Source organism: Crocodylus porosus, unplaced genomic scaffold, assembly GCF_001723895.1.
Source record: "Crocodylus porosus isolate Cpor-Errol unplaced genomic scaffold, CroPor_comp1, whole genome shotgun sequence".
Taxonomy (NCBI): Eukaryota; Metazoa; Chordata; order Crocodylia; family Crocodylidae; genus Crocodylus; species Crocodylus porosus.
In genome coordinates this window covers 2,610,091-2,634,603 of record NW_017728905.1, presented here as the reverse complement: position 1 = coordinate 2,634,603, position 24,513 = coordinate 2,610,091, and the positions used below count along the sequence as shown (strand labels likewise).

At 49.7% G+C, this 24,513-nt stretch overlaps 1 protein-coding gene across 3 annotated transcripts in view; it reads right to left on the bottom strand.

The window, feature by feature from the left end:
* Window positions 1-24,513, bottom strand: part of ADAMTS10 (ADAM metallopeptidase with thrombospondin type 1 motif 10) — a 69,699-nt gene that overhangs the window by 40,532 nt on the left and 4,654 nt on the right. For all 3 annotated transcript variants that reach the window (XM_019557072.1, XM_019557074.1, XM_019557073.1), the window contains exons 2-7: window positions 23,493-23,857; window positions 14,749-14,908; window positions 8,135-8,352; window positions 5,759-5,842; window positions 5,163-5,308; window positions 907-950 (exon numbers count right to left, since the gene is read on the bottom strand). In XM_019557072.1, coding sequence (XP_019412617.1) covers window positions 907-950; window positions 5,163-5,308; window positions 5,759-5,842; window positions 8,135-8,352; window positions 14,749-14,908; window positions 23,493-23,857 — 1,017 coding nt within the window. The remainder of the gene's footprint in view (window positions 1-906; window positions 951-5,162; window positions 5,309-5,758; window positions 5,843-8,134; window positions 8,353-14,748; window positions 14,909-23,492; window positions 23,858-24,513) is intronic.

Genomic DNA, 24,513 nt, shown 5'->3' with positions numbered 1-24,513 from the left:
CTTTGCCCACTGATCTCAGTGGGCTTTGAATCAGGCCTCAGGGCAGGATGGGACAGTGGTTTTATGGGCTTTGGCATCTGAGCCTCCCATTACCCTCCGTGCCGCCGGTGAAAGCGCTTGCAGCAAGATGACTGGCAGCTGGAGGAAGGCTTGGAAGTGCCAAGTCTCATCTTAATCCCAGATTGTCTCCACAGAGAGGAAATGGGTCTGGTCACACAAGTGCTGACATTCCCAGGATGGGGTTGGCTCTTCCTGGAACTTGAGAAAGGCCCACACCAAAACCTTGGATCCAAAGCCTGGCTTGAAGAACTGCCTCTAAAGGGCCAGCACTGAGGTCCTATCCAGCTTGCTGCAGTGATACAACGTGCAGATCCCAGAGTTTGGCCCAGGGGCTTTGGTTGGTGCCAGCGCTACTCAGAATCAACCCTGACTCCATTTATCTTGTTCAACAACCCAGAAACATCCCTGAGCTCATGACAGCAAATTCTTCAAGGCCTCTGCACAGAGAATGCACTGTCAGTAGTAGGGGCCAAGCGAGGAAAAAAAAAAAGGCAGGCAAGGCTCAGATGGTATTTTAAGTGATCGGATTCATTGCTATATCGAGAAAACTAAATTCTTCATGTATCTGCAGGGCGAGCACCGCATGGGAGCCAGGAGGGGAAGCTTGTCCAATACACGACCCAACAACCTGCCATCATGCCACCATGGCAGAAAATACTCTAGTGATGAGGCAGGAGACCACCAGCCACAGCCCATGCAATTCTGGACCACCTTGCTAGACACCTAACCTCTGAAACTGGCCTTGAGATCTACTGATGTTGAGATCACTGCTTGAGATCACTGGTGCACTACATGGGAGCAACGTATGATGACCACCACAGATTCTGGAGCGGGACGACCACGTACCTAAAGTGCCACACGGCTTATTCTTGTAGATGCAAATATCATACCTGAAAGAAAAGAGAAAAAAAAAAAAAAAAAGAAAGAGGCATCAGCAAGCCCCAAAGCCTGTGTAGTCTGGGAAAGCGCCCTTTCGTTAGATGGTCTGGTTTCCTCCCAGAGGAAAGCATCGTTATTTGCTAACTGCAAAAGCGGCTTAACCTCCATGGAGTTTTTGCCTGGGGCTGGTGAGTACAGGCTTTTCAGATATATTTATAGTCGTGCAGCTGTAAGTACTGTGCCAGTATTATCTAGGGAGTTTTGGTCATCCCAGGATTCATAGCACGGGGCTTTGAGTGGGCAGGAGATCCTGGGCACTACATGCCAGAAAGCTGCCTCCAGAAGGAACAGCCCCTTCTTGTTTCACTCAACAAAACAATGCGGAGATGGAAAGAAAGAAAGAAGCTACCAAGCAGCCAGTGATATAGCTGGCCAACCACAATGCCTCACTCCAGCTATACCACATATTACCCATGGTGCTTTGCTCCCCAGCCTATGCCTCTCCCTAGGAGGCTTCTGAATAGCCCCCATCATATCAGGGTCCAAGAGCCTCACATACATTAATGGTCTTATCATCATTACTTTTCCGTGTGCCCCATTTTACAGATGGGAAAACTGATGCGAGGCTAACACTTTAAAGATCATTATCTCAGTTAACCAGGTTTTGGTGGGCCACTTGACAAAGAGGATAGCTACAATCATGGCCACTTTTGACTATTTTACACCAGCCAAGATCTGCTGAGATGCCTGGCAACCATTGCAGTACCAGAGGAGCTGGCAGCAGGGAGCAGCGTGTTTGCCCTATGGAGGCCTGGTTGTCTAGTCTGCCTCCCCCATTAGTCAGGCTGAGCTCAAATCCAGAGGTCATCAAGGCATGGTGAGTAAAAGTGGGAGATCTTTATCAGCCAAAATTTTTTTCTGACAAAAGAGATGCAGATTTGATGACACCAAAGGTGTTCAGGAACCCAATTTGGCTTCAACAAAAATATTCCAGTGAAAGATTAAAAAACCCCCAGATTCCAAAAAACCACAATGAAGTTGAAATGTTTCATTTCAACACAGTCAAAAGGACATTTTTCAATTTTCTGTTTAAAAATGTCCTTTTGTTTTGAACTTCCCTTCAATTTTATTTTTAAAAAAGAGCCATTAGCACCATTTGACTATGAACCTGGGAGGAAACTTTCTTTGGTTTCAAAGGAAATCAAAGGAAAATTTGAAATCAAAAATTTGAAATCAAAGGAAACATTTCCTTTGACCTGGGAGGAAACTTTCTTTGATTTCCCACCTTGCTGCAAATAGTAAAAATGCTTTGTTTTCAGCTGCTCTGGACCAATTTCTTTTAATTTTTCAAAGCTGGCCCGAGCTAAAGAATCATATATTCACAGGGCCCGAATGGCGGGGAATAAATCTTCCCGGGGGATTTTCTTACTTGAGGCACAGGGCGATACAGAGAGATATCAAAGAGAGCCCTCAACTGAAGCTGGAGACAGGAAGACACATGCGGGTTGGCTCCACATCTAAAATTTGTGACTTGGGCCCTTGCTTAATTAAGGGCTTGTCTACAGAACAACAGAAGTCCTGCCAAGAGACTGCATTTTTGGGGTCACTTCGGGTATGTCTACACCACGTCCCCTCTCCTTGGTGGGCTTAGGAGTGACTGCAGGGGCCGTCTCCAAGCAGCTTCACTGCTGCCTTTTGTGGGGTTTAGTGTGCAAGTAGGGCTGGCTGGGGAGCATCCCTCACACGATGGGAAACGTTCCAGTTTTAAAGGGTGTGTCATATTGAAATGCACTTTACCATTATTTAAAAAGCTCGGGTGAAAAGCATGACAAAAAGCAAAATGGAGTTTCTTTGCCTTTGCTAGTCAATGAAAAATTTCACAAGATCTAGCCCTGGGTTGACCCAGAATAGGGTGTTTTTCCTCCCAGCTTCCCAGTTCAGCTGACACACCAAAATAGGAGTTATTTACACAGCTTTAGTTACTGGCACATAAAGATTAAAGGACAGCAATCAGGGAAACTCCAGTCCCCAAATGAGATGCAGCCCGCTCTACAGTGGGACGCAGCAGCTGTTTCAGGCTCGCTAGGCAACAGCTAAGGCCACAGAGCGAAGTTCGGGTTCAATCCGAATACTTGCCCCCAACGCCCACGTCCCTTTCTTTGCCCCTTCCCTGTCACACCCACCCAAACATTTGTTTCTTTGTCATGATGATCCGTACCATCGGATGCTAAAGCTCACGCGGGCAGTGCATCTCTAGCTGGAATAGCCCAGGGTGCTGCCAGCTATCAGCAGGGTACCAGGAGCGAGTGCAAAGGTGGGGCTGGATTGAGATGCACAAGCTGTGCGGGATACAAAGGCCAGGAGTAAAACAGCAGGTGTGGTGCTGGTCAGGGCTTAGATGCATATGAAACATGCAAAGATAATTAACAAGGATTGATGAAGATCGTTAGCCGGGATTGAGCCCCGCGGAAGAAGTTTGTGCATCTGCCTGGGTTGTGAATGGGCCCAGGTGCCGTCATTAAGCTTCTCGCAGCCCGTGAAACTTATAGCTGTAGCGGGTTAAGAGCAATGTTCCTAGTAAAGGGCTCCTGGCCTTTTGGCCTCTTGCTCGCTGCAGACCCCCTCACCCCCTACCAGGGAACCGAGCCAGTGAAAAGCATTTGTTGCTTTGTTTCGAGCCGACTCCATGCAACCCTTCTGAGGTTGTGATTTGACACGTCCCTGCAAGAGCAAAAAGCCCACAGCTCAGCAAGATGTTATCGGGAGACGGGGAATTTATTAGAGACAGGGCCGGATGTGCCCCTTCCAAGGCCTGGCGCAGGAGGAGCGCGGGGCCGAGGAGTTGCTTAGGGTTAGTTCAAACATCTGGTGGGAAGCCGAGGAATTCGGAGTCAGCGTTTGTACACCACAAGCGCGGGGCGAGGGAAGGGAAAACAGACGCTGCAGTCCTGGAAGGGTGAAGCCAAGGCCGACGGGGCCTTTTGCTGGCTCCTCCCTCCACCCTGTAAAAATTTCACAAGCTCTTCTGACATGAGCCAGGCTCCGTGCAGCTCCTGCAGCTGAAGGGAACTGGAGCGAGCGCGCAGCGTGCGGGGAAGCCAAAGGGAGCCAGCTCCCACTTGGAGACTCCCTCGTCTGCTGCTTGAATTTTACAGCCTCCCCCTTTTCCTCAAGAGGGGAAAAAAGGTGCAAAGCAGAGCCATGCTGACGACTCCCGGAGGCCTCCGCGCCTCCGTTACAACACAACGCTCACGTGCTCAACGAAAGGCTCAATCCGGCGGAGGGCCGGTGTCGTGCAGCCGTGCCAGCGCCCTTTAAATCTCCCCGCCAGCACCAGGGTCGTTCCAGTCTTGGGCCCCAAATGGTTCTTCCAGTTCCCATCCCTTGGTGCGACCCCGTCCAATGCACTCTGCTGTTTGCATCCTGTGTAAGTCCCATATCTGCACTGTCAGCATACTTTCACAGGCAGGCCAGGCCGGCCCCAGCGCAGGAATGCACTTGAGCCCGTGCTTATATCTCACTGATTTTGATACACAGGGATGTGCTGATGCTCAAAGAACTGCATGGTGCACGGCGCCTGTTCTCTACCCGACTCTCTCTGCCTGTTGCTGCAACTTAATTGCATTGGTTCCCTCCTCCGCGCGCAGCACAGCACTCGCCGTCACGCAAGCCGCTCTCATTTGCCTCCTTTCAAGAGTCTAGCGCTGATGGCACATGCATTTGCAAGTCTGGGTTAAGTGTTCAACGCAGCGTTAGCTCAGACCATTGACACCCGGGGTAGCCAAGTCCTGGAGTGCAAACCATGCTTGAGTTACTGGTTCCTCATGGGCATCCCCAAGGACTTCAGGGGGGTGGATATATTGTGCGTTTGCCGGTGGAACGATAAACCGAGCCAGTTTATGAGTCTTTTCCAGTAACATGCAGGAGAATGCGTTTGTCTTTCTGGGCCTCCAAGGGGAGTTGTGAGAAAGCACTGGAGGTATTTTAGTCTGCGTCCTCCCTGCGACGTGTGCGGCTGAGTTACCAGCCTGGGGGCAAACCCCACACAGGCTGCAGCCCCAGCTGGACTGACCCACGTGAATTTAAAGCACCACCATAGCCGGGTGAGAGGGTTTTGTGTATGAATGGGGATGTGGGGTGGGGAGACTTGGGGGACGCACCTACATAAGAGCCCCAGGTAACTCTTCAGCACACGCATGCTCAGAGAGCAGCGGGGGCCTTACCTGGTGATCAGCACTGCCGTGTCGTGGCTGGCGATGCCGTTCTCAGGGATAGCATTTCCATTGCCGTTCCGGTTCACGATTGATTTCTGCCACTTGCAGAAGCTGTCCAGGGACTTCCCGGCGTGGTGGTTAATCTCCAAAGTGGGCTGGAAGGAAAGCAGTCCCATTATGTCCCCAAAGAGGCCACGACATGGTGAACCGGGAATACCTTCTCCCAGATCAGCCGGAGATCCACTTCCCTCTCCCATTGAGCAAGGCGGTGCGGGAGGAATCAAGACCACAGAGACACTGTGGTGCGTTCAGCTGTGGCTGGTGGATCCTGGGTTGCTTCTTTACACAGCAGGTCCCTTTTCTCTAAGGGGACTCGGTACATTTAGCAAGTCAGCAAGCATCTTGCACCCGGGAGAGCCTGCTCTGTGGAGCAGCGCACTGGGCTCTGCCTAGACGCTCGACTTGGTTATGCCTGGGCTGCTCAGCCACGGCTTCGTGCTTTAACATGCAGGGCTACAACACGCTCAGAAGTGTGACGGAAGAACCGCCATGCTGTTCAGGTGTGCTGGGCTGGCAAAGACCCAGAAGCTCCCCCCAAATTTTACCTGATCCTCGGTGAGAAGGATTAGTCGGGTCACGAGAATATTGACAATATTGCCCAGACTCGAGTCCTGGAAAAGTTTGGCAACCTGACCTCCAAGAAACAAGAAAAGACGAGTCTTAAAAATGAGCTCGCTGTCACTGAGACGATGCAGCGGCGGGTGGGGGGCGCCTGGGTGGGTGCACACTGCTGCCCTTTGCTGCAGGACATCCGCGGGCATTGGTTTTTAGGGGTCTTGGCCCCATCGTGTTGAACACAGAGATAAACACTGTCCAGAAATGGAGTCTGGATTTGGATTTCACATCTCTCCAACAGCAAGGAGCATTCAGTTTGGGGGTCCTGCTTTTGGCCTGACTCTAACAGAAAGTGCTAAACAGTACCTAGATCTCCTTCTTACGCCCAGAGGGCAAAGGCTTTTGGCTTTGGAGCTGCACTGTGTGTCAGTTATGGAGACAAAGCGGGCAGGACTTTGCCATGCATTGGCAGCTCCATCACAGCTGCCCTTGTCAGCCTGTTTGAGGAAGTTAAACAGTAGGAAAGTGAGAAAGAAGTGAGTAATGGTGTCTCAGCTTCCAGTTGCCGCAGAGCGAGGGCATACACTTGGGCTGTTACTGCGCAACGGTAAAGCTGCACACCCGTCTACCTGGTGGTAAGTTGTTCAGATGCCTAAAACGTTGGGTCTGAGTTTTGCAGATGACTATGTACGTGGGCCAGAAATGACACGGTCTCTTAGGCCAAATACAGGCATTACACTTTTAGACAGTCCACCTTGGGTTTTTTGAACGTCTGTACCAAACCTTAAAAGTTTTTCCAACATTATGAACGCTTTATACCGTGTGCAACTGTTGATACATGGATTATTTTAAAATCTGGCCCCTGCCTTGAAAATCCAAACAGAACGAGCCCTTCACTCTAGTTAAATGGGTGGGGAAAAGAGGGCTTTCATATATCCGTGGATGCCTTCCTAGCCTGTCTCACCTCACAAGACTCAGCACAGCTGGAGCGGACTCCCTGTCTCTAGCTTGGGATCCCATCTCCAACAGTAACCCAATCCCAGTGTTGCAGAGGAAGTCCTAACTGCTCTGTAACCTAGAGAAAAGGGCAGCACCATTTGGAGGGATGGGATTTACTCCTTCCTAATTTTTATGGTGAGCAGTTTGCGCCCTGCATCATGAGAGCAGATTGCTATTGCGTTTTACCATATGGGGACCAAGTGGCTAAGCAGCAGCTCTGCAGAAAAGACGCTGGAGGTTACAATGGACAATAAGCTGAACAGGAGCCAGCGGTGTCCCCTTGTCGTAAAGAAGGCTAATGGCATCCTGGGCTGCATCAGTAGGAGCGTTGGCAGCAGATCAAGGGAAGTGATTTTCCCCCCTCTACTTGGCACCGGGGAGGCCACATCTGGAGTCCTGTGTCCAGTTTTGGGCCCCCCACTACAGAAAGGATGTGGACAAGTTGGAGAGTCCAATGGAGGGCAATCAAAATGCTTAGGGAGCTGGGGGACATGACTTACGGGAAGAGGCTGAAGGAACTGGACGTATTTATTTTGGAGAAGAGAAGACGGAGGGGGGATTTAATAGCAGCCTTCACCTCCCTGCATGGGGGGTTGCAAAGAGGACGGAGCTGGGCTGGTCTCAGTGGGGGCACATGACAGAGCAAGGAGCAACGGGCTCAAGTTGCAGCAAGGGAGGTTTAGGTTGGATATTAGGAAAAACTCTCTCATGAGGAGGGTAGTAAAACCCTGGAACAGGCTACCCAGCGAGGGTGCGGACTCTCCATCCTTGGAGGTTTAAGACCTGGCTAGACAAAGCCTCGTCTGGGATGATGTAGCTGGGGCTAGCCCTGCGTTGAGCAGGGGTTGGACTAGATATGACCTCCTGAGGTCCCTTCCACCCTCATTTTCTCTGACTATGATTCTACGTTTATCTGTTTCCCTACCCGATTTGCAATGCCGATCAGAAGAGATCATTTGCAAGGCTGTTCAAAGGCTCTCTCCTCTCGCAGCAGATCTGGCACGTAGTAGGGCCATCTGAGGCCAGCTTCTGCCACTCTTACTTGAGTGCATTGGCAACCGACTCCATGCTCCAGCCCACTGTGATTCTCCCTCCCCAGAAAATAAGCAAGCAGGTTTGGGGGCGTTATGTTTAGGTCAGTTTGGGCCCTGCTCCAAATCAAGCCGACCGCGAAGACAGGTAACCTGCCTTGATCTGCCGCTGTTTCTTCAGGGCATGCAGGGGCAGGTCCCTACGCGTGGTGCTCTTCACTGTCTCCTTTTCCCTCGAAGAAAGCAAACTTCCCCACCCACCGTGCTGCGGGAATCCCTTAGAGGCTCCCCTGCTATACACCTCAAGCAGGACTGTGATGTGGGTATAACACTTACAATATTCATGATGGCCAGGATATACTGCTCTATGTCCCGCCGCCCATGGTAGCCCACCATCATTTTATCAGCCACCACTAGGGTCTCCACGTAGCGCTCGGTGCTGACTGATCTCTTCAGGGGCAGCTGGCCTCGCTGGCTGTGGTTGCTTGATGGCTTCAGCGGGGAGGGCTTTAGTGTTCTCAGCCACCAGTGTCTTCCTTTCCAGGGCTTCTCATCTGGGGAAAGAAAGGCACTTTAAGGCTTATATACTGCCCCAAAATACCATATTGAGAGTGTTTTTTCGTATTAGGAAAGTGAAGCGCGAGAGCATTGGCTGCAGCCAGGTACAAGGTGCATAACACCTGTCAAAGGCTCCTCACCTGTACCACCGTGCTGAGCCCCAGGTCCCTTGGCTCCCCCAACCCCAAGCTCAGGTCCGCCTCTTCTCCTTCACGCCAGCCTGCAGCCCCCTTTGCTGTCTCTGGGCTCCCCCCCACAACTCCCGCAACACAGCCGAGTCCTTACCTGCGGCACCTTTCGCTGCTCCAGCCGTCTCCGCCCTCCCCCTATGGCTCTTCCACTTAGAAAGCATGCGAACATGCCGTGGAAACAAAGCCGTTGCAAATCATCCCCCCCACTTTCTTCATCTTCCACCCCTAAATACAGGATTTGGGCTTTTGGCTTCAGCAGCGGCTGCAACCTCCAAACCAGGGGTCAGCGATAGTTTTGGGCGGAGTTGCCAAAAACACCCGTGACCTCGACTTGGCAGATGTTGGAGTGCCGGGGGCAGATGGTGGGGGAGCCCCCAGGGGCCCGATCCTTGTAGTGGGCCCTTCCCTGCCGTCCACCCCGAGGCACGTGTGCCAAGCAGAAAGCATTCAAGTGCTGCACTGTGGTTCCCCACCTCTGCCCTACACTCACAGTAGGAGGATGGAGGACTTCGCTTCAGCCTGGACTGATAAACCGAGCTGCTTCAGCTCAAGAGCCTGTCTCCAAAGAGAGTTGGCCCCGCTGAGCATACTCCTTCCCTACTGCCATGCTTTGCCCAGCACAGCGGCACTGCGGGAGGAGCATCCCGAGCGCTGGGAACTGTAGCGCACCGGAAGCTGGGGGTCCCTCTGAAGCTATCTTGGTAGGAAACCAGAGGCAGAGATGAATCCGTGCCCCTCTACTATGGTGCGGTGATAAAACTGAAACATCCTCCTGGGCAGGATGGGGGCGGTGGGCTTAATCTGGGGATGTAGGAAAGGTGATTGAATCCGACCTCGTGGAGCTCAGACAAGGCCACTTGGCTTGCCCAGGGAGAGCTTGTGGTCTGCTGCCCGCAGAGAAGGGGGATTTTTGGGGAGGTCAGGACAGGTCAAGACTGTGGGGCGACAGGGGGGGATGTCACTGCCGAGGCCAGTTGCACTGTGGTTGTTCTGAACTGTATTTGGCCTGTGGCTCCTGCTCCGTGGTCTTTGCTTTCCAAGAAACAATTGGGAACAGACTCGCTTTCGTCTGGAAGCTGGGGAATGTGGCAAAGAGTCAGCACAAGGGGAGTCTGCTGGCTGCCTTGCGTAACATGACTTTGGGAGCCACGGTGGGAGGAGCGGGGCCAGGAAAATCCAGGTCGTCTCCTGACGCTCTGGCGGGAGCAGGAGGGATGCAGCCCGCCTCACTCCCCGCCGGCGCTGCCACAAAGGTGACGCTATTCCTAGAAGCACCATCCCTCGCAGCCGTGCTTCTACGCTGGCTCACGTGTCACGGGCTTTACAACCTCAGGATCAAATGTATCCTGCAGGGACACACAAACCAGGCAAGGACTCGGGGCAGTTGGGAGCACCCTCCTCTCTGCATCCTCTGATCCTGACCGTAAAACACCAGCCTCCCTCCCTTCCTTTACTAGCTTCCTTTCCAGAGGTCAGTGGGAGCCTTTGGGTGGCTATACACATGCTCTGGCACACTCTAATTACAACACATCGGCACAGACTCGATTCATTGTGCCTCACTGTCACGTGTAGTATAGTAAGCGTCCACGTGGTGGCAGGGGCGCTTTAGCTGAAATTGTCAGATGAGCTTTAGTTAAAATGCCCCCGCTGCCATTTCCCCATGCGGGGTGGTTGATACACGTGACGCTGCAACGTTTTAATTCGAGCGGCTATTTGGGAGCTGCTCTAATTAAAACGCCTCCACCCTGGCGCATGTGTATAGGCACGCGTTGTCACTAAAGGAAGTGACATGCTTCGTCGGTGCAACTTGCTAGATGGGGAGATTTTACTCATGGAAAAGAAGTCCGAAATCCTACAGACACGCAAGCCCTCTCAGGCCCTGGACTGCCACCTTGCTGCATGCCACAGACAGCAGCTCTGTCTGCTTCCACTTGTGTTAAGATTTTCTACTGTCAGCACAGGCACATTGAAACACCTGAGCAATAATTCCTTGCAGCGTGCACACATGCACGCACGCACGCACTACGTACTATATTTTTCTTAACTATTTACCGCCCCGTCTGATAATCTGCAATATATATTTCCTCACAGCACCCTTGTGAGACACAGCGTTTGCAAGCACTTTGTAGCAAGGAGCAGGTATGTGTCTCCTGCCTCTGCTACTGTGCATGGGATGGGGCTAGAAGTGTAGCCCAAGCACCATCTCAAAGAAAGGAGGAGACGACCCTGTTCGGCAGCCCAGCCAGGACTGAAGGCCCTGCATTTGGCAAGGACACTTTTCCTGGCACCCGCTGGGTCATGCAGAGGGTGGGGAGGCAACGTTTCTGGGGGAGCCTAGACTTAACTTCTTCTAGGACAAGGATAAGTAGGTGAAGGGGAGGAGATGAATGAGAGAAAACAGAAGGGGAAAGCAGAAGCTTCCAAGTGGAAGGATAAGGGGAAGGCAAAGACATCATTGCTTTGCTTGAAATATCTCTGGCAGCCCACAGCAATTCCTCAAAAGAAACTGCTGTCGTCTCACATAAATGTCTCCCGCATTGTAACCCTCCAGCAACATGCTTTCCACCCGGGCATCCACTGCAGGGCCTGGCGGCCAGGACACCAGGCAGGAAATCCAGAATGAAGCGTAAATCTCCAGACCGAACGTGTGCCGGGCCTCGGGGTCATCCCACACGGGGAACAGAGGGCAAAATCATCATTCCCTGCCGGCTGCGGAAGAGCTGGGGGAGAAAGGGCACGCGCGCACCATCTGCACGTGTGCCTGCGTTCCCCTGCACATGGTGCGCTCCTACCGAAAGCCAGGACAAACTCATCACCGTAGGCACACAGCTACCACGACTCGGCCCATGACAGAGAGGTGCACCCACAAAAAGTAATTCCCCTGGGGCTCCCTCCCCATTCAATAAGGCACCCTGCCCACAGCCTCTCACCTACGTATGTACAATACCTTCCTTCGTGTACTCCTGCCTCTCACACAACCTCCGTCTGCAGAGACTTGCCTAGCACAGAGCCTCCTGTTCTGGTACATCGCTCAACCGTGCGCACACCCACCCATAGGAACACCCCCCCACACACACACACACCCCCCTCTTGTTCTGAGATACCTCCCAGCCCCGTACACGTTCACCAAAAATCACTGTAGAATAAAGACAGCCCTGCTATACAGTATCCAGCCGCATACCAACTTTTACCAAATGCACAGTGCCCTCAGATAGACACAGTCCGGGCACAGAAAGACTCCAGCACAGTCATGGCACGTGCAGCACCGACAGATCTGCAAGCTCCCATCTCTAGCCATCAAGACCCACATGTAAGGCACACATTGAAGGGGGTGCTTGAACACAAAGTTTGGGAATACATGGGTTATAAACCGATTTTCACATTCACCGAAACAACATTTTTCTCCATCTTTCTGGAGGGAAAGACAGAAGAGAAAATGGTATCTGTTCCATCACTACCAACTATATATATAGATATATCTACCACCAGCTATATCTACATCTATATTATATCTATATCTATATATAGCTATCTATAGATATATCTATATATAGATCTATATCGATAGATCTATATATCGATATAGATCTATATAGATATATCTATATATCTATATCTATGTATAGCGAGCGAGAGATAGAGAGAGAGATATAGGTATAGATATATAGATACATTAATCACATGCACAAGCAGTATGTTAAAAGAACATTATTAACATTGCAAAGTCAAGCTCTCAAATCTGGGAGATGTCAGGATTAAGAAAACCCGTGCAAATCTTAAATTTGCCCCTTTTGTGTATGCGGGTTATGCTTCAGTCTTTGATTGCCTTTGATCACATACTATGTGTTCGACACAACCTTTGTTTCATTCAGTGCTCAATTAATAAACAGCTGTTCCACATTGCATCTTCCTCACTCAGCATGTGTCCCCAAGCCTCGCTTCCTGCTCACTATTCCAACCCTGCTCCAAAAGGAGCATTATTCATTTCCTCCGAATTATTAGTTTTGCTGTGATGCTCATAACTAGAGTATCCCAGAGCCTTGCAAACACAAATTAATTTATTTTCATAGCGATATGAAGAGTCCATGTCCTCATTTTGCAGATGGAGAATTGAGGCACAAAAACACTAGACTCTAAATGGTCACTGATTTGGGGCGCCAACATGGGAAACCTAAGGGGTGTAGTGACAGAAAGGGGTAAGGCAGCTTGCTACAGCTCTGGAGATGTGAGTTAAAGTCCTGCCCTGGACTCATGCCAAATGACCCAGCTGTAAATGGGTACTCCTTGCTCCTTCGGGCTGGAGCATCAAAGGCAGCTGGCCACATCACTCCTTGGTGTGCTGTGGGCTACAAAAACTGGTATGCGTTAACCACAATCTTCAGCAGTCCCTCGCCATTGAGGATGATTGCCTTCCATGACTGCCTTATCTGTGGGTCTGAAGATGGCTGGCGAGGCTGACCTGGGCTTGACAGGCTCTGCTGCAACTTGGGCACATGTTACTGTGTGCGGTGGGAGGCCCTGAGTTTTTGATTTGGGCTGTGATGTGCTGTTTCTGTCACTCCCGGGTTTCCGTCTCGTGTTGTCACTGTAAGGTTTCAAAGTCCTGAGATCCTTGCAGCAGACTCTTTCTCCTTTTGGGGTGGTCTGGGCTGATAGCCTCCCATGAGTTGATGTTGATGTTGCATTTTTTCCAAGCTCGCCTTGAGGACATCCTTGAAGCACTTTCTCTGCCCTCCTCTCGAGCGTACGCCTTAATTGAGCTGTGAGAAGAAACCTTGCTTTAGGAATCTGGAGTCAGACAGCTGCATGGGTGTCAGACATCCGGACAATGGGAGACTGTTGGTAGCACTTGAGGTGCTTTGAAGTCCATTGTCACCAGTGTCCGTGAAGAGATGCTTGGATTTTTTACTGGGAAACATCAAGACTGGTTTGATGAGAATGAAGGGAAGACCCAAGAGTTAATCAGCTGCAAGCGCAAGGCCTTTTGTGCTTGGCAGAAGGACATCAACTCCCAACAAGCCCAGGCAGAGGTCCAAAGGAGGACCTGCAATATGAAGAATAGCTGGTGGGAAGACAAGGTGAAGGAGATTCAACATCTTGCTGACATCCACGCTATGCATGGGTTTTTTTTCAGTGTCAACAAAGCCATCTACCATCCGAGCACCCAGGGACCAACCCTCTTGAGACCTAAGGACGGAGGAGATCTGATCAAGGACAGGGGACCCACCAACTCCGTTAGAAGGAGCATTTTCAAGACCTTCTCAATTGAGACTCGGTTGTTGACAAGGGAGCTCTTAATTCCATCCCGCAACACCCAGTCCGAGACAATCTCAAAATCCCTCCCGCCCTTGATAAGGTTAACCACAACAGGCTGCTAGGCTCAGGAGGACCTCAGACTTGATGTGATAAGAACCTGACTTCTCAGAGCACATAGCATTATGCAGCGCTATCTATGTTCAGACCACTCATTAGCTTGAGTGCTCAGCTCTTCTGCAAATCAGCCACCAGGATCTTAAGTCGGAAATGTGGAAAACGCAATTAGTAATCAACCATGAAACACTTTAAGTGACTTGCCCAGCATCGAATGGGAGCTCTGTGGCAGAGGCAGGGGCTGAATCCAGTTCTCCAGGGTAGCATTCAACCACCCTAACCATTCATTGTCCTTTCTCTTTCGGCAGCCTCTATCGCTTTCACTACACAACTCCTGTGCACTGAATGAGACGGGGTTCTCTGGGAAAAACAGCATGTGATCATGCAATTAAAGGCTGTAACATAACTCATATATAGTGGCATACTACTGATACCCCACAAGTCACTAGCAAGACCAAAACTGTTAGCAAGACCACAAGCCTGTGCTCCTTGAGCTATTGGAGCACCTCCGAGCGAGGTATTACCTTTGGGATGTGTTCTAATCAATAGATGGGGACAAAATGCTATCGTTAAAATAGTTAAATAGTTAAAATAGTCAAAATGCTATAGCCTGGGTTAAAAAGGTTTTCAGAAGCAGCCTTCTTGACTTCTTCGATTTATACCCTTGAACAACCTGGGCAATGCCAGGTTCTCATAGGGAGGATATAAATTTGGCTCGAATGCGGAGCTGCTTCTTGCTACAAGGGGCAGCAAAGAGCTGAGGATTTGGGTCTACATGGAACTGAATTCCCAGCTTGCACCGGAGAGAATCGGAGTCACTGGCACAAATACCTAACACGCCACAGGCTGCATCCATGTGTGAGTACTGGAGAGACGATCGCTTGTACACGACGTGCGGGCTTCCCTCGCCCTCGTTCCCTGTGCTGACGTTGGCTCCTAGGCTCAGCGGCTCAATGAAATACTCCTCTTCATCTGCGACTATCACCCCACGCTGCAAAAGGAAAGGTCGGGGGAATAAAAGGAAAAGAGGAGAGAAGTAAGGTGATATGTCCCATGTGTAAAATTCCCTGCCGGTTCCCTTCCCCCCATTAGATAAACTGGGCAAGAAAGGTCTGCTGCCACGGCAGACACGTAACAATGCACATTATTAATTCATATTGAGCCCTCTATATACTGCAAAAGATTATTAAAGGGCCTCAGTGTAAATGAGAACTGGGCCTTGAAAGCACAAATTCTGATTAGCCCCGACACAGATGAGTTTTATGCATGTGCATGCGGGCACGCCCGCATGCACACAGGGATCCACATGCACACACGTGCAAGCACACGCACACATGCACATTAGTAGACTGAACGGACCCGAGGGAACAGAGCTGGGTGCAGAATTAACACACACAAAAAATTCAATTTGGTAAATTTAGCTCTCTCAATGCTTTCCGAGTGAGCGATGAACAGAGCTGCGGAGGCTCTCTGTTGACCTGCGAGCAGCCATTTGCAAAACAGCAGCTGTAAAATATTATTGCGGAGATTTGTTAGCACTTTACACACATGCTGCACTGGTAGAGGGCAAGAGAAGAAGCAGGGCAATGGGGACCCTATTGCTTTGATTTTTACACTTTGTTATTCCTAATTGTATGAGAAATGGTTTGTGTGAACAAATTTCATCCCAGGACTATTTGTTAGCTGAGTGGGTTGAACAGCTTCACACAGAGGAGATTTTTTCCAGAAGTTAGTCCCATTTTTGATTAGCAAATCATTCCCACCCCAAACCCCTTATTCAACAGCGCTCGCACAGTGGGTTTGACCAAATCCAGCCAGCTCATTAGGCTCATTAGGCGTTCTCTTTGCCCCTTCGTTATGCACGTTGCGTGATCAGCCCCCTGCGTGGCATGGTAGTTGCTTCTGCAGTGCATCCTAATTCCATAACCGAACGCTTTAGAACGGGAGGATAATGAGTGACATGCAATGACCTTTCATAATGAATTTGCAGACAGCTAATCATTCCCGATCAATGACGTGAACTTCTGGGGATTAATGAGCATTTCTGTGAATGTGCAGTGATCCTTCACGCACAAATGGACATATGCCCACGTAGGTCAGAGCGAGCTGAACCTGGTGCTTGCGATTGTCGTGGACACTCAACGCCAATAGGACACTCAACATCGTGGATGCTCCACATCATCCTTTGACAATCCCAGCCTTTACTTGCAAACTTATCAATGTGCAATTTCCTAGTCAATCAGCTCTGCTCACCAGTGGAGGCTTAGGGGACTGTGGGATTATGTCAGGGGTAGGCAATTATTTTGGGCGGAGGGCTGCTTACCTAGTTTTGGCAAGCCATCGAGGGCTGCATGCCAGGCAACCAGGGGCAGATAAATATTAATTTTCTAATTTTTTAGGGGCCCCGCAGGCCAGATGCAATGGCCTGGTGGGCCGCATCTGGCCCCAGGCCGCATTTTGCCCACCCCTGGATTATGTGTATTTGCTGTGAGCATTATGTTCAGTATTATTCAGTTATTACTCCTAGGTGTGATACAGCATTTTTACATGCATTTAAATATACCAGGTAATATACTTAGGGACTTTGAAGATCCCAAGAGGCAGGCACCTATCAGCAGCTTCATACACCCAAATAGCTTTAAAAATCCAGCCCAATTTCCTTCAGTAATCCAATGGAAGAGATGGGATTATAACCCAAGTCTAAGGCCACTGCTTTAACTGCTCAGCTCTGCTGCCACAATTTACTACATTAAGTGGTTGGCATAGCCTGTATCACCTACTTCCTCCTGAAGTTGAGTTGGTCTAATAAAAGACTGTGAGTTGGTCCAAAAGACTTTGCGTTGGTCCAGTAAAAGATATCAGATTTACCCAAGGGACCGTGTCTGCCTATGTCCTTAGACCAACATGGCTACAACCTGCACCCCTCCTTCCTTCTGTATTTTTTTCCCTTTGGCTGAACATCTCTCAGCTCTCTAACTTGCTAGAAATGGCTGTGCATGTGAAACGCGGATCTTAACAACATCCACAAGAAGCAGTGGAAAAGAGTGGGGAGACCTGGGCCTGATCAAAATTTGCCTCCGAACCAGGAGAAGTTTGCAAATACTTTTCCCTACATACCACTAAGCTCCAGTTCTGCCTACTGCCCCAGGTGATCTACCAGGGTCCTCCAAGGTCTGTAGGAGAAACCCTATCCAAGGTACATACCTACCTGCCCCATATTAATGTAATACCTGAGCACCTCAACGCTCCTACTGAATCTATTCTCATACAACGGCAGTGAGGTAAGGCAGTGCTATTCCTCCCATTTTACAGTTGGGTAGTGGAGTGACAGTAAGACAAAGTGACTTGGTTACAGGGACAGGGAAGAGAGCAAGAACTGGGTACTCTGAATACCAGGGTAGCACCCTAACCACTGAACCATCCTTCCTCTCCAGCCCAGGCACTGAAGCACAGCCCTGAGAACAGAGGCATCTGTTACAAGCTCTGCCACGGCTTGGCCTTCAGCAAGGCGCGTCACCCCTTTGTCCCTAAGCTTTCTCCTCTTTAAAAGGGGAAGAACAATACTGAGCTGCCTGGGCAATGAAAATGCCTCGAGAACATCCTGCAATGCTTGTTTGGAAGGTGCACTCTCACGAAAAGTGCTGTTGCTGAGCGAGTGGGGCGAGCCTTTTTTAGGGGTCAAAGCTGCCTCCTTAATAGGTCTTTCTCTGTCTCCTTCCCCACCCTCCCGCCCCACTAGGAAAGCTGAATCAGGGCAGTGTGCGCCCTGTGAAGTCCCCATCTCCACAGAGTGCCGGGGGATTTCCTTCTGCACCAAGCTCTGTTGCTCTTGGCCCAGCTCCACCGTTTCAAACACAAGCGAGGTAGTGTGAGGTTAGCCTGGCAAGGACTCCGACGGAAAGCCGAGTGTCGGCCTGCGAAGCCAGCTGGCTGCCGGCTTTGTGGGACGGGGAGAAGGAGGTCACCGCCGGCTTATGGCAGAGCAGCAGGAAGGGAGAGCGTGGCCGTGCTGCTAGAGACAGGTCGTTCCCTCTGTCTAGGGATTCCTCTCTGGCTCTTTGCAGGGCTGTCACCTCTAGGCCCTGCCACTATCCCCGTCACAAGGGTGAGCCGAACACTACTTCTCGCTGTTCTCCAACGGGCCAGCGCCTGCTGAAGGGGGGCCGCGTGGAGTCCACCGGGATAGAGCTGTGGTTTGTGTGGGAGCTGAACTGGACATCCTGTCTGCAATGCACTCAAGTCACCTGCAGAGCAGAGACGAATGCTGAACGGTTTGTCCTGTTAGCTTCTAACCAGGGATCCTGGTTTTCTCTGATTTAAAAAAAATCCCCAATTTTTCATTAAAAAAAAGTAACCCCAAATCCACATTTTCCCATGATTAAAATGAAACACCACTATCTATCTATCTATCTATCTATCTAGATATAGATATATAGTGGTGTTTCATTTTAATCTATATCTATAGATAAATAGATATCGATATCTATATAGAGATATATCTAGATATAGATATCTATATCTGTATATATCTATATGGTAGTGGAGTTTCATTTAAATCACGGAAAAATGAAATGCCACTATATATAGATATAGCTAGATAGGTAGTTCTATCTATCTATCTATCTACCTGTGGTGTTTCATTTAAATCACCAAAAAATGTGGATTTGGATTTACTTTTTTTTACCGAAAATTGGCTTTTTTTAAAATCAGACAAAATCAGGATCCCTGCTTATAACCAGGCTGGGAGGATAAGGGCCCAAATCCTGCAAACTCTGGCATATAAAACTGCAAACCCTTACACATACCGGTGCCCCTGTAAAACACTGAGTTCTGCTGAGGAAAAGAGAGACAGATAAGAGCTTGGGTTTAGTGTTATAAGTTAATAAGGCAACTCGAGCACCCAAGTTGCTTTATTGACTTCAGGAGGACAATTTACAGGAGTGCATGTGTTTGTCTTTGCAGGACTGGCCCATGGGATTTCATTTTTATGGGGCTGGTGCTCAATGAAGACTTGATCCACAAAGCTTAGATTTGCTTAGGCTCTGGATCCAAACGTCACCAGTAGTGGAGTCTAAAGCTGTGATCTAAGCTGCTCCAGCCATCGAGCAGGAGCCCACTGTGCCAGGTGTTGTACTAACACAGAGCACCGAGACAATCCCCACCCCAAAGACCTGACATGTAGGTGTTTGCCTGTCTACTGGCATATCATGTCATTCTATCATTCCTGTCTCTACAGTTTGACTATTAACAGTGGACCGATTTTCAGGGGAGAGAACAATGGGAGCAAGGACAAATCGCCTTTTTTCTGGGTCTGTACAGCTTTGGCACAATGAGATTCTGAGTTCAATGGGCCGCCTCTAGGTCAGCGGTTGGGTCGCAACCCAAATGAGAGGCGCGGGGGCAATGCCGGCAGTGCCATACGCAAAGGATGAGCTGTGCCAGGAGCCACTGTCACTGCACTCCGCTCCCAGCAGTGGGTCAAGGCAAAAAAAGGTTGGGAACCACTGCTGTAGGTCCTACTCTAAGGCAAAATAGAAACAATAACAGTAATAATACTTTACCAGGTAAAATCGAATGATTTTACAAATCTCTTACTAAGTAGAATAGAAGAGGAACAGACACATTTTTTAACCTTAGGATCAGCTTTCCAGAGACTCTCTACCCCGGTGAATAGCAATACCTAAAACTTCCTCAGCCTTTTTTGTTTGCAGGACTTGAATTCCTCTACAAAGGAGGGTAAGTAGCATTCTCCCCATTTTACAGAGGAAGAAATAGAGGCACAGAAGAGCAGCGATATGCCGAAGCGCACACGCATCCGGTAACAGAAGTGGTGGGAGAAGGACACAGGTCTGCAGATTTACAAGTCACCCCCGCCCCGTGTAATAGATCTTGCTGCTCCTCGGACATCCTGGTTACAGGAGAAATGCTGCCTTCAGAGGCAAATGCAGGGCAATGTCACTTTGGACTCTTTCCATCTGAGGTGTGCAAATGTATGGTGCTCCCAGGCACATGGGTTTCTGGGATCCCAAACAGCCAGTGGATTGAAATAGTTCTCTGGTGAATACAAGCTTTTCAGTTCCTCTGTACTGCTCAGGCAGCAAACGCTTCTAGGCCTGCTTCCTGTCGATTCCAGCTGCTTTTTGTTGCAGGCTTGCTGGCGGCCTTGCCTTGCTGGCAGCCAACGGCCGGTGCGTGTTTTGGAGCCTCGACCATCCTGCCCTTCGCTTCCGACAACTTAAGCCGCAGTGACTTTTATTCTGTTCAAAATGAAGTGGAGCATCGTGCACGTTACGTGAGCAGGCTCTCTGTGTTGGGATGCGGCGGGTTGGTGTGCATCGGGGAGTGCGGGATGCCAGCATGGATGGGTGCGTGCGTGTGTCGGGATGACTGTGCGTCCAGGTGACTGTGCACGTGTTTCAATTGCTGGGATTGTGTTGAGGTGTCTGAGCGTGTGCATATAGCATGACAGGTGAGTTGTGAGAGTTGTGAGTTGTACACAGGTCAGTGTGAGTTGTGTGGATGTACGCAGGTACATAGGCCAAACTCAGAGGTGACATAAGGTGTGAGTAGACAGCAAAATGAGAGTGGGGAGGGGGTTGACATAGAAAACAAGGGCTGGAAGGGACCTCAGGAGGTCACATTTAGTCCAACCTTCTGCTCAAAGCAGGTCCAGCCCCAGCTAGATCATCCCAGCCAAAGTTTTGTCTAGCCGGGTTTTGAAAACCTTCAAGGATGGAGCTTCCACTGCCTCTCTGGGTAACCAGTTCCAGTGCTTTACCACCCTCCTGGGAGAAAATCCTTCCTAATATCTAACCAAAACTTCCCTTGCTGCAACTTCAGATGGTTTAACTTACCCAATGAAGCAGAAGTGAGTGCATTGTGTGAGGGGACAGGGCAGGACATTCAGGGAACCTGGGGCAGCCTTGAGTTCTGCTGCCCATTCTCTCGGTTGCTTGGTCTTTGACGTCTAGCACCTTCGGCCTCCTTAGCCTACGGATTATATTAGCATATACTAACTGCAGCATGTGACAAACACCCCCTTAATAGCAGCTCTGCATGTCACGTGCAGGAAAATATCATGCCTTCCCGTCACGATGTAAGCAACAACAGGGACCGGTCCGTCCAGCACTCTCCCTTGGGACAGGGACTAGAGGAACTAGACGGATCTTTTCCATTTCTACTTGACTGGACACAGGGGTTATAAACAGACGTTGTCCAAGGAAGCGGATCAGCCATACTGGGACACATCCTGGCTGATCTGAAAGTAGCACTTGGGCCGGGTTCTGGTCCCTACTATCCTCTTTTATCCCCAGAGAAGGCTTAGTCACCTCCATTTGAAGGGCCCAGTGGAGGAAGCGCTATGGCAGAGTGAGGCGGTGACAAAAGTGTGGGCTGGCATTTTGGGGGGCTGGACAGCATCCACACTACTGGGTTAGATTACACCAGTCTCCATGGGTGACTGGTGCCTCCTGAGTTGGGGGGGTGCACCTTCAGAAGCTGGCATTGGTATTGTTGGTGGGGATGGGGCTGGCAAGCAACCATAGAAGCTGCAGGCGATGGCAGCGGGGGGGGGGTTCTATTGGGTGGGGGGGGCACATGCCCCCCCCACCAGTCGCCCATGCCAAAGCAGCCAAAAAATTTAAACTTCATTGCTAACCTCCCTGATGGACATTGGACATCTCCAGGGAAGAAGCCTGCCTAATCTGCACATCACAGAGCAACACTCTTGCAAAGGAATAAACTTCCAGAAGGGTGTTTGGACCCAAAAGCTTGCAAAAAAGATTTTTTTTTTTTTTTGCTACTATTGAGTTGGTCTGATAAAAAATATTGCCTCTGATCCAAGAGCTTTGTTTATCTTTAAAGCAGCTGGATCCACTTTTCTCATTAAAACAGAAGAGCCCCCCCAGGTAATTCTGTAAACTCAGATAACAAGGCCATTGCTGGGCTACTGTACCAGCAGAAGGCAAAGAAAATATGCTCACTGCCCTGCTGTGCTCTCCTGGGGAGGGACTGGAGATTAGTCTGCCACTGGGATCTCCCAGTGCCCCTCCTGTTCTATGGGACTATCTGGTCTTGGACAAAGTATCGCCTGGCCACACATTGTCTGAGGATTTGCTAGCCATGCTAGGAGGGGAAAATTAATGGTTAGATCCCTCATAATGCAAAATGTACCCTCCAGCAAACTCCAGGGGGACTATCAGTAAATTAAGAAAGAAAGATCTATGTTACCCACTGGTTGTGGGGCAGACTGGAAACAGGACATACAGAGGTATCGTACATAGTAAGTAAGGCCCCTTTAGGCTGCTCTGACCATAGACTGGCTGTGAATTAATTCCCAAATCAGAGCCCTCTTACACTGCTGTAGCGGTATATGGGGGCTTTACTCTAAAGATGAGTCTAACCCATAAAGTCTGTTTCTCTAGTTTTACCCCACAAAGGAAACCATCCTGCCACGAGCAGGGGGTTGGACTAGATGGCCTCAGGAGGTCCCTTCCAGCTCTGCTATGATCCTAGGATATTTCTCATGGTTTGCTCAAGGAATATGTTTGCACCAAGCCCTCTGCTTGGTGTAGAGGAGAGGGGTCTAGATAGAGAGACTAGGGATAGAGACTCTTTTGGAGGCAGCACCAACTCCCACGTGTTGAGGAAGCTTTAGAGCAGTGGCCACATCCATCCAGGGGAAGTGGAAGGTGACAGAAGGTATAGGTGTGCCTGGCACCAGCGGGATGCTAGACTCTGCCTTTGCTCTGGAGATTGCATGGGGGGATACTGGACAGTTCACCAGTATAAGCACAGTTCACCATGTCCGTGACTGCTTGCAGAAAACCCATTGCATCACAGCACAGCAAGGTTTACATCACAGTGTGACCACACATCCCCATTTCTGGCTAAGATATCATTGAAGCAAAGACGCGCAAGCATTTTGGCATTGGGTGGTGGGTTTTTTGGTTGTTTGGTTGGGGTTTTTTTGTCTGCAGTTTAAATGCAGACCCGAGGTGGTGGGTTTTTTGGTTGTTTGGTTGGGTTTTTTTGTCTGCAGTTTAAATGCAGACAGATGGTGGTCCCTAAAGATGCTGTCTTAATTACAGAGGCCTGGATAAGCACTTGACTTATGAATGTTCCTTCTCGGAGAAACCTCCACCCTTCCACAATACATTCCTCCTTTTGTACATGCAGAATGCCTCTGTTGTTGTTGGAAAGAGGCAAGGGAGCTCAGTGTGGGATCTCTTAGAGATTAAATAATCTGAATGCGGGCTATAAATCTGCCCAGCTCATTCCAATTAAAGTCAGCAGAGAGACTCCCACAGATCTGAATGGGAAATTGACTTGTATCCAAGTACAGCTTATGCCTACCCATAACTTTAACCAAGGGCTATGGCTTCTGGAGAGTCCAGATCCCAGCACGCACTGTTCCACCTCCATTTGATCATTTATACTCCAGTGGAGAAGTGCATGTTGGGACCCATCAGCGCTGCAAGGTACAATTCTGTGATAAAGATTAGGAGATTTGCTTTGCTTTATAGGAGGCCATAGTGAGTAACAATGGCCTCGGTTGGGCAAATATGGAGGCTCACCAGTCCGTTGCAGTTGCTGATGGCGACTTTCGAGTTCAGGTAGCGATCTTGCAAGTGGCCTGCGTAGTGGCAGTCCTCGTGGAAGTCGTGCTGCCAGTCCATCCCGTCGCGCTTCCAGTACTCCACCGTGAAGTGCTCAGCCAGCAGGTTCGAATGCAGCGTCAGGTTGAGGAGGAACTGGGTCCGGTGGGCAGAGACTTTGTAGAAGACCTGTTGCTCAGATGGCTCATAGGACAGGGATCCCAGACTGCGCCGGGGGCGTTGTTTCAGCGGGCTTCTCATGTCAAAGGTGAGGAAGTCCCCGTTTTTGTCCACTTGGATGGGAAAAGCGATTTCATAGTGATCGAGGCTGGAGAGGAACTCCTCTGGCGGGCAAAACAAACACAACAGCAGTGACTAGCTAGCTAGGCAATCTGGCCAACAGACACAATGACGTAGGGGCATGGGGGCAACAATGGGCAATGACTCCAGCAATGAAAAGCCAGTGCAATTCTCAGCTGCTCGGCCATGCCATGAAGAAAAAAGGCGACCGGCTCTTTCTCCGGAGTAAGGCTGCAGCGAGAATACTGCACGCTGTCTGGGATAGATGTTCAACATCTCCCACAATGAGACCAGTTTCTCTCCTTAGACTCCCCCCCGGTATTCCTCTTCTCTCCAGCTGGGGACTCGCTTTCACACAGCAATTTGGGGCATTGGTAAAGTGATCACCAGGGATCCTGGTTTTCCCTGATTAAAAAAAAAAAATCCCCAATTTTGGGATTAGAAAAAGGTACCCAAAATCCACATTTTTCCAGGATTAAAACGAAACACCACTAATATAAAGATCTATATCGATCTATCTATATATCTATCTATTTATCTATGTACATATCTAGATATCTATTTATCTATATAGATAGATAAATCTACCTATCTATATAGATAGATAGATAAATAGATAGATATCTATAGATCTATAGCTATATCTATCTATCTATAGATCTATATCTATCTATCTATTTATCTATCTAGATTACCTATC